The 14,963-nt window shown below is 39.3% G+C and overlaps 2 protein-coding genes across 3 annotated transcripts; both read right to left on the reverse strand.

Moving 5' to 3' along the window:
• Positions 1–2,238: 2,238 nt before the first annotated feature.
• Positions 2,239–5,886, reverse strand: LOC121938520 (uncharacterized). Of its 2 annotated transcripts, none has more exons than XM_088077724.1 (2): positions 5,752–5,886; positions 2,239–5,494 (listed from the first exon to the last, which is right to left on the reverse strand). In XM_088077724.1, exons 1-2 carry the CDS (start codon positions 5,869–5,871, stop codon positions 3,122–3,124), a joined length of 2,493 nt encoding a protein of 830 aa, XP_087933850.1. In that variant the 5' UTR covers positions 5,872–5,886; the 3' UTR covers positions 2,239–3,121. The 2 variants fall into 2 exon arrangements, with proteins under 2 accessions (XP_087933850.1, XP_087933851.1); XM_088077725.1 differs by having other exon boundaries at positions 2,239–5,551; positions 5,752–5,821.
• Positions 5,887–7,773: 1,887 nt separating this feature from the next.
• Positions 7,774–13,453, reverse strand: lrrc15 (leucine rich repeat containing 15). The gene is made up of 2 exons (XM_088077728.1): positions 13,150–13,453; positions 7,774–10,124 (listed from the first exon to the last, which is right to left on the reverse strand). The coding sequence occupies exon 2, from the start codon at positions 10,114–10,116 to the stop codon at positions 8,404–8,406; it is 1,713 nt and encodes a 570-aa protein (XP_087933854.1). The 5' UTR covers positions 10,117–10,124; positions 13,150–13,453; the 3' UTR covers positions 7,774–8,403.
• Positions 13,454–14,963: the final 1,510 nt, after the last annotated feature.

The following is a 14,963-nucleotide window of genomic DNA, read 5'->3' on the forward strand; positions in this document are numbered from 1 at the left end:
TGGTCACCTTAACTTTTGACCAGGAAAATCTAAGCAGTTAATCCCTGAGTCTCAGGGAACGTTTGTGCCAAATTAAAAAAAAAAAAAATCCCTTCAGATTTTTTGGGATATTCTGTTAATGAGAATGAGATGGATGTAGAACCTAAAAACGCAATGCCTCCAGGAGCAATAACAATGAGTAAAAGACACAGCTAAGACAGAGAAACTATTTCTATAAAATATTACAACACAGCTGTTTATTAATGGTTCAGGCAAACACGTGATATCATTAGTGCTGTTAAGTTTTGCATTCAAACAGAATAGTTGAAAACATGCAGTGCCCTCTGAGAGCAGATGTTGATACTTGCCTGTACATGCTCTCACCATGATAGACAGAAATGTGCAGGCCATTGTATAGTTAAGTGAGTTGTGTTGTTTCCATCTACACTATCTGTTCTGGAATAATTACATGATTAATGTTTTTGTGTTCTGGGGAGACGGTGTAGAGAGAAGCCTCGCAGCATGTACAGGAGCAACAGATTGATGGACATTAATATCTTTTGCAGGTTTCTGCAGTGTTACTAATACTATTGTTTTTGATGTTTTGTCCTTTATAGTTTTCAGATTGTTTCCTCATTCCATCTGTTGTTTCAGTCAGTATGGTTATACTTTGAGTTATTTAAGTGGGGATGGAAACATAATCTGCTGTGATGCTTTTTACCTGAAAGGCTAATCAAACACATTGAGGAACAACAATTTTGGCTGTTAGACTTCTTCTGAGGGGGGACCCTAGTTGGCTACAATATGAACAAATAGTGTGGTTAAAAAAACACAAAACAAAATATAATATAGTACAATAAAATGATAAAGTTTACAGTGAAGGAAAGGACTGTTGTTTTTAAGAACAATCTACAACAATAATGTCACTAAATTAAGTCACTAAACTTAATTGCTCAAGTTAATTGCAGAAATGATGGCATGTTGAACAAAATATAAAGTATAGTTTGCAGTGTTTGCTGTTATTATGTGATATACTCTATAGTGATACGTTTTTTACTGTTGTGGCTTTATTCAGTAACCAGGAGGTTAAGGTTTTCAGTCTTGGGTATGAACAGTGTAGGGAATCAAAGGCCTTTTTACCCTTTTGGTACCTGTCAGTTAATTTAAAAACTACACTTTAACAGAGTTCATTGAACATGTATGTAAAAACCGTAAAAAGAGGTTGACATTTAACCTTGTAGGTACGCTTCAGTGCCAAAGTCAAATAAATGAAGGGAACACAGCCTGCAAAGTCTAAATTACCCCTTCAACACAAGAATTCATTTATATATTTTACCACAAGGTGACTACTCTGCAATGGGCTATTTATGATCTATTTGGTACTTAAACTTTGCAGAGATGGTGATAAAAACAAACAAATCTGTTCACTCACATTAAATTCTCTATTTTCCTCTGGGACTTAGTTAAGGCACCAGGCTGTAGATGCATGTAGATGTATACACACTTTATTGTTTTGAAAATCTTTAAACATTTCTTTATTCAGTCTATAGACAACACATTTTTCCAATTGGACACACTGAGACTAACTTAAGATCTACAACAATGATAAATGAAAATTAAAATGCAAAAAAAACCAAAACGAAAACCTGCTATTCATTTCAATACATTTTCTTCATCAAAGCCACTGGAGAGGGGCTTCAGAGCCATCGTGCAGCCCTGGTGATGCAAGTTGTCTACTGCTGTTCCAAACCATGTTTTAAGGGAATTTTAGTTTTCAGTTCGCTTATTATCTCCCACACAAATCTATACAAACCCACACACATGCTGACACAGACTTAATTAATTTGGTCTACCATTCTCTCTCTCTGCTAAAAGGCCTAATTAATGTATTTGACCTTCAGTTATCAGGCAGAAAACCCTACCAAACAGAAATCCCAGTCCCACACCCCTGCTCAGTGTTTTCCACTTTATGAATTGACCTGTGGGATATGTTGTTTTTTTTAGTTTAAAAGATCCATTTAGAACTTGTGGAAATAATTTCACTATTTAGTAAGTAACATCATATGATTCCTTCTTTAAAATAAAAGAAAAACTTAATATCTGAACATGAGCAGACTTAACATGCTCATGCATTATATTCAATCTACAAGGATGTCATTTAAATTGTAGAGCCTTGCTCACCAATTTCAGATAGTGCTAGATAAAGCTTCCAAAGCTCCCAGTGTTTTCTGTGAATGAGACAGAAAATGAGGTCCTGTGGATCTTTGTCTCCCCCTGCTGTAAGAGAGGATTTATTGTGACCAAGTGCCTGGATATCAGTTATACCAAAACATTTTTAATCATTGTACAATGCATTATGCGTGTTACACTTTTTAACGCTGACAAAAAATATATATTTCAGAAATCATTGGCAATAAGTAAATAAATAAATAAAAATTCCAGATCTTTCCTCACTGATACATGGAGACATTTCCACAGGGTAAATACAACCTGCTAAAGCATGTGATCAGTAACATGATTACTTTTGTTGATATTTTGTCAAACTTTTTTCAAACATGTATCTCTTAATATACTTATTTACTTAAAAGGGGCCATGTACAGTTTAAATCATAAATGTTACAATTTGATGCACTGTACCAGATTATAGCTTGGAGCAAATTTTCATTTGCAGTTCCTGAGCAGGTCTGAACATAGACACTGCACAATGACATGACAATATAAAGTTGCACCAAAGAAAAAAAAAAAAACCCACATAAAACAAGCAATACCCACAATAGCACGATATAAAGTGATATAAAGAAGAAAACACAAGACAGACAATGCAACATACAGCTACATAAAAAAGCACACCACATACAAAACACACAAGATAAAACTACACATAACAGCACATTGCAAGTGAATGCTTCTCAGATTGAAAATACGTTTAAAGTCCACATTATATGGTCGGTGAGTACAGAGCTGAGCAGCTTGTAACTGTCTTTTTAAGTGCTACATGCTAGCCTTTATATGAGCAAATAGGTGTTCAACATATTACTTAGGGAGGCTTTGGCAGGTCATACGGCTGCTGATGTGCTTATTTATCATCATTGGCATAACAAGAGTGAACTCCTCTAAAGTGCTGTCCTTCAGTCTGTGCCTCTCATAGAGGTCTGAGGATGACCTCTCTCCTGTAGGAGAAGCTGGTGAGTTTGACCCTCTGGTTCATCCTCTCCCTGTGCTGCAGCAGGCGGTAAAGAGACAGGGTAAACTTAGCCAGAGCCAGTGTGCAGGTGATTTCCACCACCAGCAATACGGTGTACATCATCAGCTGAGATTTGCACCCCTGAATTTTGTTTCTGTAGTTATGCATGAAGGAAGGTGATGGCTCCTGAGTGACCGGCTTCATGGGACAGGTGAAGATCACTGGAGTGGTTTGTAGAGGATGCGTAGTTGTTTGGGTAGTTGGGAGGGTGGTTGTTGTTGGCATAGTTGTTGAAGGTGTCGTCGTGGTCTTAGTAGTTGTGGGCGTAGTTGTGGTGGTGGTGGTCGTTGGTGGAGTTGTTGTCATAGTGGTTGTTGGTGTGGTTGTTGTTATTGTGGTTGTTGGTGTGGTAGTTGCTGTCGTGGTTGTTGGTGTGGTTGTTGTTATTGTTGTTGTGGGTGTGGTTATTGTTATTGTGGTTGTGCGTGTGGTTCTGGGTGCAGTTGTCGATATTGTGGTTGTTAGTGCTGTGGTAGTTGTTGTTATTGTTGTGGTGGTTGTGGTTAACAATGTTGTGGACAAAGAGGTGGTCGTTATAGCTGTAGTTGGTAAAGTGGTTGTTTGTGTCGTGGTAGTTGTGGTTGTTGTAGGTGTGGTGGTAGTTAGCTCTGTGGTTGGGAGTGTGGTGACAGGTGTGGTGGTTGGCAGAATAGTGGTTGGTGTTGTAGTAGTTGTGGTTGTAGTAAGAGTGGTTGTTGTTGGTTCTGTGGTTGGTAGTGTGGTGGTTGTTGGGACTGTAGTGGTGATTGGCAAAGTGGTGGTTGGTGTTGTTGGAAGTGTTGTTGTGGTAGTAAGAATGGTGGTTGTCGGTTCTGTAGTTGGGAGAGTCGTGGTAGTTGTGGGGGGTGAAGTTGTGGTTGTCAAAGTGGTGGGTGTTGTTGTCGGGGTAGTAAGAATGGTGGTTGTTGGTTCTGTAGTTGGGAGAGTCGTGGTTGTTGTGGGAGTAATTGTGGTGATGGTGGTTGTAGGGGGAAGGGTGGGGCAGATTAATTGATCCTCTGTTAATAATTTGATTTCTTGCCCTTTAAGATTCTCTGGATACTCACAGACAGCAGGAGACACAATCTTTTCAGAGTTTGCCTTTATCCAAAGGTGAAGCTCTATCAGATTACAGTCACAGTGCCAAGGGTTGTCATTGAGGTAAAGTATTTTTAGTTTTGGTAAAGTCTCAAAAATATCCCCAGGAAGTGTCTGGAGGTTGTTGTGAGCTAGCTTGAGCGTGGTCAGTGATTGTAGCTTTCCAAACACATCTGCGTCCAGCGACTTTATCTTGTTGTTCTGCAGATTCAGGTCTGTGAGCTTCTCAGGGCCTTCAAAGTATTCAGCATTCAAAGTGACAAACTGATTCTTAGACAGATCTAACTTCTTGACTTTCTTCAGCGGGCTGAATATTCCTCTGGGAAGAGTGCTGAGATTGTTCTGACTGAAGCTTAACTGTGTAAGTTTAGGCATTTCTCCAAAAAGTACAGGCGGTAGACTTGTGAGTGTATTCTTGTGTAGGGTCAGTGTTTTAAGCTGAGTGAAGCCAACGAAGAATCCTTCAGGTAAACTAGTCAGAAGATTGCTATCCAATAAGAGCTTGTTTAGTTTGTCTTTATGAGGAAATAGATTAGGTGACAATTCTGCTATCTTGTTTCCATGCAAGCCAATTTCTTTCAAGTTTGGCAAGTTTTGAAAAATCTCTTCAGGAATGGTGGTCAGCTGATTCTCATAAAGCCGTAGTATCTGCAGTTTGTTTAGCTTTGAGAACCAGTCGACAGATAAAGCAGAGAGATTGTTTCTAGCCAAATGAAGGTATTTAAGGTTCTCAAGTCCATCAAAGGTCCCGTCTTCAATCGTTTCGATCGCATTCGAATGCAGCTGGAGCTCTTGTAATTTTTCAAGGCCGTCAAACAAGCCTTTCTCCAGGCTTCGGAGCTTGTTTAGCTTCAGTACAATCTTCTCGAGGTTGCTGAGGTCCTTAAAGACTCCGACTGGGATCAACTTTAATGGAGTGCTGGAGATCTCAATATGCTTGAGGTTTACCAAACCTTCAAAAGCTCCCAGCTCGATGGATGTCGTGCCAGTGTTCATGAAATCCACCTTTTCAAGCTGGGGGTTTTCAGCAAAGGCTTCTTTGGGGATTGTTTGAATCTGGCTATCCACAAAGAAAACCTCTGTCACACCTGGTTTCAGGAAGCGTGGGATTTCTGTCGTAGTTGAACTGAAAACATTCTGGTTCTCTTTGGGGCAGTCTGTCTCCTTTTCACATTGTTGTTGAGATGATGAAGACTCAAACAATAAAGACAAAATAAGAACGATGATTTCTCCTCTGGACATGTTCATTCACTTAAAAAAAAAAGTGATAATTCATAAAACTGAGTAAATTCTACTTGGACAATGTATACAACTTAGAATGCAGTACGATTTTTCTTTCTCTTAATAGTATTATCAATATCAAATAGTATCAATAGCGCCATAAAATGCTTTGCTATGTCAAGTTGCCATTAAATCTACATTCTGTTTACGGTCAAATGCCAGAAACCTACCTTATTATTTCCTGTTTCAGGAAGTTGTTGTAGCAGTGAGGAGACACAAACAAGCCCAGTCTCACTAGTTATCGTTTGTATCAATGTCAGCCAGCAGGTCTCCAATGTATTACATCCCATGTGAGGCGTGGTGTAACACACTTCTGCAACTTCAGATAAGAGCAGACGGAAAGTTGTTGCTTTAAAAAAAAAACAAAATCTCAATTCCTATAAGCAGTGACATTTCAGCAGCATCTACAAACTTTTTATTTTCAATATTATGAATATGTAGATTAAAATACAGTGCCTTCAAAAGGCAAAAGGCAAGTGCCTTCTGCCATCACTGCACACAAATGAAATGAATGTTAATTTTAGATTTGATTATGTTTTTACCTCTGACTAAAAGTAACTAACATTTAATGTGTTATATATTAGTGTATTCACCTAAACTATATAAACAACAGATTAAAGCTGGAATATTGATAACCATCATTTTGAAAATTTGCAACTGTTCCCATATCAGGAAATTCAGACACCTCTATCTTGCATGTGTCTACCTTCAGTTTGTTGATTATGTTTTCTTTTCACTTCCTTCCAAGAACATTATTATAGTCAGGCAACAATTAGACATACTTTACAGCATTTCGAACTATTTTGTTTTGGTTGGTATCAGTAATTGCAAGCAAAGCAGTGGGTGGAGTATTTGGATTTTTGCCAGATGTTTTGAACATTATTCTGACTTCCTTCCATTAGATGGCAGTCGTTTATATATAATGGATTTAGTGGAGAGGAAAGTAGACACTGGTTAGATGATTAGCTGGTAAAAAGTGTCTCGGATTTATACCATCACTCCAGTACTCTCAGTTTATGAAAACAATAATTCAGATTTCTGTGAATTCAACACCAACACCTACTTAGTCTAAACTTCCTTTTGTTCTCCTGGACATCCCACAAGTTGAATTGGCACAATCAGCATAATCAGAAACATACTGGTGATTTAAAATACTGCTAATAACCTCTCAGTGATCACAGTATGATCATCATTATGCAAAAAGTAGGCCATAACATGCCGTATAACTAACATAATCTTATTACTTTTAGATGTGTTGAAGTCGTTTTTCCCTTTTCTTTTAAGGTATGATACAGTATGTCAATATACGTTTTTCTATCTCCACACCATAGTAATAGCCATGACCAGAGAAATTATGTTTTTTGGGTTGTCTGCCTGCCTGCCTGTCTGTTTGTCCGTCCCATCTCGTGAATGGAATATCTAAAGATTGCCTTGAGGGAATTTCTTCAAATGACTCAACAATAGACTGATTTGATTTTTATGGTCAAGGTCAAGGTCACTGTGACCCTGTATCCATCTCATTCTCATGAATGTGATATTTTAAGAAGGCCTTGAGGGAATTCCTCAAATTTGGCACAAACATCCACTTTGACTCAAGAATGGATTAGATTTTAGTGGTGAAAAGTCAGAGGTCACTGTGTCATGTAATTTGCCATAACTCAAGAGTTGAAACACTTATTTTGACAAAATTTCACATAAGTGTTTTATGGAATAAAATTATGAAGTGATGGCATTTCATATCCAAAAGGTCAACTTTACTGTGACATAATAATGATCTGCAAAACACTTTTTGGCCACTGCTCAGCATCATAACTCAAAAACAGAGGTGGAGTGATGTGGCTGGATACAGAATTGGTAGCACTACTTTTGGGTGAAATGATGGTGATTGTATAGATCTTCTGAACTGCTGGGGAGAAGATGTCTATGAAGCATCCACATTTTAGATTTTGTAGCCTCTTTGCAGCAACATCCACATTTGAAGCATTGTCAACTGTACTGGCTACTTAAGAGTCTGGACAGACATGGATGTTAACTGCAGCTTGACTGGTTTGTGGAGGCATTCAGTGATGACTTGTAGTTATAACCTAATCTATAATTATGGATTAACTCATATAACCTCCTCCTGAATAATGTGTAGATAAGGGTACGCTTGCATGTAATTCCACTTAGATCAGTAAATGATTAGCACAATATAAGATTGCTCCCACTAAGAGTAGTGCATTTATTCAACATATAGCAGTAGCATTTTGCATTGTCAAGTTAAAAACCACTGAATGAATTGTGTTACAGCTGAGTCAAAATACCATGTCTGATTATGTAATGATAGCCATTTTGCAACAAAAAGTAAAACTGTCTCCTAAATGTATTGTTGTTAGCACAAAAAGCCATTGTCAAGCTGCAATTATTAATACTGAAAAATGAAGGAAAAAAACCCCAATACTGAATGCAGCCTTAATTCTATAATTAAAAAACACTGTTTCAGTGCATCAGATTTTACATTCACCAAAATGTCCACTTTGCCCACAAGATGGCAATGTGGGTGTTTCTTTTACCGTTAGTACATACAATGTCCGTTCTCTTCTTACAGCATACATGAATTTAAATACTGGCTGGTAAATTTGATCATTAAAGAAGCTAACAAATTCAAAGGTTAACTTGTTTGTTCTAGCTGATCTGAATGGAGCTGAAGTGATCCTGTCTGTTGCCTTTGAGGCTCTAAAATCAATCCTGGGCTCCACATTTTCCGAGTAAACCACAGTAATCAGTGAGCATTTTCCCTTGGCTTTAAAAGTTCTTGGGTTGCTAATATTGGGTGGTCTAATCTACAGCACAGAGTTCTTATTTCTGCGGCCTATATTTCCCCTGCCTTTCTTGTTCCTCTTCCAGCACACACAGCTGATAATGACAGTGCTGATGATAACAGTGGCCACTACTGCGATGACGATTAGGATGATTGAAGTATCATTAGAAACTGTTCCCTTCTCCCCTTGTCCACTGCCAGTGACCTCCTCGTGCTCTGAAGTGGGGGTGGTCTTGACAGCCGGTGAGGGAGTACTTCGTCTTGTTGGGGGAGTTTGGGGTTTCCTCCTTTTCTCTGTTGAGGTCAACATGGGCTCCTCTGTTGAGCTGAGAGGCAGGAAGTTCTCATCTGCCAGCAGAGCAATGACCTCACCAGTCAGACTGAGAGGTGTTTCACAGACCACAAGAGTTTGGTTGGTTTTGGATGGGTGCCTTGTCAGCCAGTCTCTTAGTGGCAGAATATCCTTGTCACACTTCCAGGGGTTCTGCTGCAAGAGAACTTCCCTTGCTGCACTGAGGGCATCTAGACTCTCCTGTGGCAGGTTGGGAAGGGAGTTATTTTGCAAGTCTATCTGCCCCAGGTTGCTCAGTCCCTTGAGAAAACCCACAGGGAGGGAGCTGATGAAGTTGTGCTCCAGGGAAATGTTGACCAGCCTGGGCAGACCTTGGAAAGTCCCAGCTTGAAGGGTTGTGAGCAGATTGGTGTGAAGTGATACCTCTCCCAGCTGCTCCAACCCTTCAAAGGCCCTTATGGATACAGAGCTAATCTGGTTGCGACTGAGCACAAGGAGACGCAACTGTGTCAGGTTCCTGAATGTGTCATCCTCCACATGCTTCAGTTTGTTGTCATACAGCCACAACTCGTGCAACGGCATGGGCCCAAACACCCCTGGTCCCAGACTCTCCAGCTGGTTTTCATACAGAGAGATCTGGGAAAGCAAGGGCAGGTTTAATAAGATCCCTTGTGGAAGAGATGTGAGCCTGTTGTTAGAGAGGAACAGCTTTTGGAGTTTTGAAGTCTTGGAGAAGATGTTACGATGGAGATGAGTGATTAGATTATCATGTAGAGATAGTTCCTCCAGGTCTCCAAGGTCATCAAAAATGCCCAGGGGAAGTTCCTTTAGCGAGTTTTTGTTAAGCCGTAAGGTTTTTACCTTAGTAAGACCTTTGAATGTCTCACTTGGTAGTTGACTGATATTGTTTCCAGAGAGCATAAGGTACTGCAACTCAGTAAGAGGGTGAAATGTTTCCACGGGTACAGAAGTGAAAAAGTTCTTACTGAGGTCAAGGAGTTTCAGCTGTGTCAATGGGGCAAACCAGTTAGGGCGGAGTACCAGGAGCTTGTTGCTCTTCAGATTCAGAGACTCAAGGCTCTTAAGATGTTGGAACAAGGCCTCGGGGAGATCCTGCAGCTCAGTGGTGGTAAACGCTAAGGCACCTATGTTTGGAGTGGAATCAAATGTGCCAGTGCGCACTTCCCTTAAAACAGTGTCCTTAATCACAAAGATGCCAAGGGCATTAGCAAAATCAGCCAGATCCTCTGGTTTCAGGAAGTAGATACTGCAATTGGAGAAGTAGAGGCCTGTGGTGGATGACGGCACAGTTGTGGGGAAGTCCGAAAGACCACTGCAGAGTATTTTGGTGTCATGACATTTGCATCCATCCGGGCATGCCTGAACAACAGCGTTGATGAAACAGAGAAGTAGGAGCACATGAAGGGTCGGGGTCAGGTCCATTATTTACCCTAGAACAAAAGAAATGGCTATGTTACAGTCAAGGTTGGCTATAAATCTTGTATCAGATTTACATAGATGACAAACGGCTTTGTGAACATGTCATTTTCATTTAATGCTAAATACTTAATCAATATTACATGTCCAAGTCAGTTAACTAGTCACTGGGAGTACTTTCACTCAGCATGTGAACATTTTTCATGCCCTCGGTGGCGCTGGAGGACTGGAGTCAAGTCTAAGATACATAAATGATATTACTTTACATTTTACAGAATGTCTGTGTCACAAATCGTTGTGTGGTGTTTGAAAAACATTCATTTACCATGCAGGAAGTGCGTAGTAAAAGATGCTATCTTGATGCATAACAGGAAATGCATTCCAAATGCAGTCCAATTAAAGTAACACAAAACATTCGAGATAAAGCACTGAAATTAACTAAAAAACATATTTGGAGCTCTGAAAAGTGATTCTGATTTAAATTTGAAATCACAGAATTGCTTGTTTTACAATATTAGGGATATTCTTGCTACTCTTGCTCATGAAGGGAACTGCTCTCTGAGATTGGATCAGACAGTAAGAGAGAGAGACTTTGGTTTGTTTTTTTCTCCTCTTACTGAAAGAACAGCCACAAACTCGGGATTCTCTGCACTTTAAATCACCAAAATAAGGCAGTTAAGCTGAAGGCAACTCTAATTAGTAACAGTGCCTACATGTTGCAGCCTCAGCATTCTTGTTTAAACCGAAAAGGAGACATTTGCATAAATTGATCCAGTGCTGTACTTTGCTGCCTGTGGCTAGGAGCGTTGCCCATCAACATTGCCAAAAGGGTTGGCTGGTATAATCACCATGCTTAGTAGCCTTTTGGGATTAAAACCATGCATTCAGTATTTGGGTTCAACAGCATTTGTAGGCACTGAAATATAAAGTTTGCCACATATTGTTCTATAAAAAGTAAATTCCCAAAACCACAGAGTATACTCTGAATATGGGCATGGTCTTTGGTTTGCTGCCACATGCAAAAATGATCTCTTTGTTGTGTCTACAGTGCATCCAAACATGAGGGACTGCCTGCACATGTTTGAGTCTGTGGCAAAGGCTGTGCTCAGTGTTTGTGATGGCACAGCAGGCTCCAAAGGCGAAGCTGTGCCAACATAATGACCTGCTTCTCCGTACAAATCCATTTAAAGTTCTGCAACCTAAGGTTGGCAAGCATGAGTTGTTTCTCAGAGGCTGAGGTGTATTAGGGTGCAGAGAGAGTCTTTCCGAGGAAGTAAGTTTCTAAAGAGACCAGTATGTCCCTAAAATGAGCTCAGCCACAGAGGTACCAGATTTATTTTTTTTTCACTTTCTTTCTTTCTTTCTTTGAGGAGGATAGAGGCTCATAAAACTCATCCAGGTGCGTCAGAGCTGTTTTGTTCCTATGTTTACTCTCATTCAATAAGTGGTGGATAAGTCCTGTGAGAGGAGAAATAATGTTTTCATTGTTAATAAAATGTTATTACTGTGCTTTTTAAAAACATGTTCTTTATACTGCACATAAGTACAAGTTTGTCATACTTGTACTTTGCCGAAGTACTTTAACTTTACTTTATACTTATATTACTCTACATTTTGGAGGCAAACATTGTACTTTTACGGCACCATATTTGTTAGATAACTGTAGTCGCTAGTTACATACAAATTTAGACTATTAACATAACATGAATCAACTAATAAATTATGATATACTGTTATAACATAAGTTACCAGCTGCATATAAAGTAGTTATAATAAGCTCCACCTTTAACTGCTGCAACATTTAAGGGAAAGTTCACATTTTTTGAAGTGGGGTTATGTGGGGTATTTATCCATAGACAGGATTTTACAAACAGTAGATGTCAGTTGGCATGCCAGTTCTGACCCCCCCAGTAAAGCAACGCTGCACATTTTAGAGTGGCCTTTTATTGTGGCCAGCCTAAGGCACACCTGTGCAATAATCATGCTTTCTAATCAGCATCTTGATATGCCACACCTGTGAGGTGGGATGGATTATCTCGGCAAAGGAGAAGTGCTCACTAACACAGATTTAGACAGATTTGTGAACAATATTTGAGAGAAATGTGTCTTTTGTGTATAGAAAATGTTTTAGATCTTTGAGTTCAGCTCATGAAAAATGGGAGCAAAAACAAAAGTGTTGCATATATATGTTTGTTCAGTATATTTAAGACAGGAATATGTCTCTGATTTTAAAAAAACAACTGAAAACTACTAGTTAGTTATCATTTGAGTGTTATCTTCTTATAAATTTCTCCTATTGCCTGTGTTGCAGTGAAAACATTACCTTGTTAAAAGAAAACACTATCAGGAACAATAGATTTTAAACAGCTTTTGTAGTTTTCAGACACATTGTAGCATCACAGCTTCCAGACACAAAATCAACAAAGCCTGACAGCTAAACCATGTTTCCTCTGTGGTATATGTTATAACATCCCAGTCCAACTAAAACCACTGTCTGCTCTTGACTGGGACAACCTGGAACGTTCTGCTGCACACTGTAATGGCTAAAGCATTTCCAGTTCACCATTAATTGCTTTGATTTTTTTTTTCTCTCTTGCCAGAGTTGAAAGATCAGCACTTTGTCTGTCATGAAAAGACTGAACTAGCAAAGTGGGGCACTGTATTGCCAGAGAGCAGCAGTCAAGCCAGTCAAGTAGGTTTTTGTTTTATATAAAAGGTTTTTGACCACCACTTTATCTAACAGCGTTAAGACTTAAGTTATCCACAATAAACATTTTTTAACAAAAACTTGAACTAAATTCAGTGCAATCTAGAGTCAGAAAGTCAGTATTATACTTTACACAGGAAAAAACATAACGTAATTTAACAAAATCAAGGTTGAATTATTTATAAAAAGTTGTACTTTTTACAATACCATAGATTGCCATAGATTATACAAGCTGTTATCCTTATCTTCCTTCCACATTATCTTCAAAAAGTATGTTACAATTAAGTAAGTCAGTATTAGCACTTTGTTAACCAGCGTTTTGTTGAACTTACCTCTGGTGCTAGCTGATGATTGAGTGAACAGAGTGCTGCTGTGGTTATCTTTTATATACGTCCTCCTTTCCTCCTCAGCTTCCCAGATGCTCTGATGAAAGTTTCCAGCACGTCTGAACTCTCACACCATCACATTTTCCTGCTCTTCGTCATCACTCGATTCCCCTTACCAACCAGATTTTAGTTTTTGCCTGAGCTCATGTAATCTGCAGGTCCTGTTTCTGAGGCTTCGGTGGCACTGCTCAGCGTCCCGGCTGTACCCCCTGCCCCCTCTGTTCCTCTCACACACTCATGCTCACATTTTTTGCTTAACGTGGTGGTGGGGGATTAAGCAAGCAGGCAGAAGCCCCACCCTCTCGTGATTACAGTGTATGGGTGTCTGTGGTTGTTTGAATGCATGTAAGGGGATGTGTGAGCTTCATCTCAGGGCAGGCTTATGTTTTTGACATTGTCAATACACATTTCCCTTCCAAGAAAAAGTGGTATTTCGGTCGGAGGTCAAGGAGGGTGAGGTTTGGTTTGGTTGAAGACAAAGAAGTTTTTTTGTGTTTTTTGTTTGTAGCATTGTTTTGTTTGTACATAGTTCTCTGTTTGGGTGTGCAAATTTTAACGTCAGCTGCACATATTTTTGGTATGACGTCCACCGTACGCTTGTAAGCCGATAGTTTGGGCACTCTGCAGTTTTGGACTTTCACAAATCCACTGTTAGGGAATTATAGATTGCAAAATGATCCGAATAGCAACCAAACAACCTGCAAACATCTGTTCAGTTTCACTTGTGCTGATTAATAATGAGGTTTGGGAAAATGTGTAAAGAACATTGAGAATTGTCTAATTCTGGATGAAATGACATGGTGAGGCAGTATGACAGAAAACTGCTTAAGAAAATGTTCTTTGTTAAAAAAAATAGTTTAAGTATTTGGTTTTTCTCAACCTGTTCATGTAAATTCAGTGAGATTTAGGTCTGGTGCTTAAATGTGAACTGGTCTGTTCTTCAGTAAATCAGTCGGGTAAAAAAAAGGCCGAGCAGGGAGTGTTATGCTGCTTTTAACATTCCTGAGTTGCTGTAAGTGAATCCATCTGTTCTGTCACATGACAAACAAGCTCCTGACCACAGAAAACAGATAGTGAGGGTGGAGTTAACGTATAGAAAGTCAGTTGGTCACACACTGGAAGTATGCTGGTTTGCTGGTATGAAAGTTATAACTTCCGCAACTGGTTATACCAACCAGAGATCTTGAATGAGATCAGTGTGAAGTCCTTTTGTCAGTACGCTGGCACACATGTTATTCACTATAGCAAGAGGGAGGGACATTCCCCCTCTGTCCCATAATGTTCATATTGTTATTGCCAAACTTTACTTTGGATATTGTCACACAAATTGTCGGTGAAATCAGCTTAACATCTTGCAGCGTTGCAGAAGTTCCCTGTCCTCATCTGAGTGAGGTGAAAAGAGCAGCCGTGAGCAGACAGCTGAGGAAAGTTGTAATAAGGCAGTATACAATACTTTATTTCTCCCTGTTTGATAAGTAGAAAGAGAGTTAAATGTCTGAGCTTTTACACTTCTCATATACATACGCGTACATTCCTTGGCATTTGAGGAGCTTTTCAATGGTTAAAAATCATTGAATTTGCTCCAGGGGTGTTGCGACTAGATGAGTAAGACTCACAGATTGATGTGAGTAATGACACTAGATTGATGAGTTTAGAGCGAGATACAGCAGTATCCGTACATAGTAATATAACAAGTGTACATTTTTCACAAAATATTTAAGGATGAATAATGAGATAGCTAAATAAGGCATGACTAAACC

The sequence above is a fragment of the Plectropomus leopardus genome, chromosome 5, assembly GCF_026936395.1.
Source record: "Plectropomus leopardus strain MGB_pleo_1.0 chromosome 5, ASM2693639v1, whole genome shotgun sequence".
In the NCBI taxonomy this organism is placed as follows: domain Eukaryota; kingdom Metazoa; phylum Chordata; class Actinopteri; order Perciformes; family Serranidae; genus Plectropomus; species Plectropomus leopardus.

Excerpts from the sequence above, each read along its gene's own strand:
- LOC121938520 (XM_088077724.1), bottom strand. The coding sequence starts at position 5,871 with ATGGGATGTAATACATTGGAGACCTGCTGGCTGACATTGATACAAACG. Across the intron at positions 5,495-5,751 it reads CTGAAACAGGAAATAATAAG|TCTTCATCATCTCAACAACA; the intron begins GTAGGTTTCTGG and ends TTATTGTTTGAG.
- lrrc15 (XM_088077728.1), bottom strand. The coding sequence starts at position 10,116 with ATGGACCTGACCCCGACCCTTCATGTGCTCCTACTTCTCTGTTTCATC.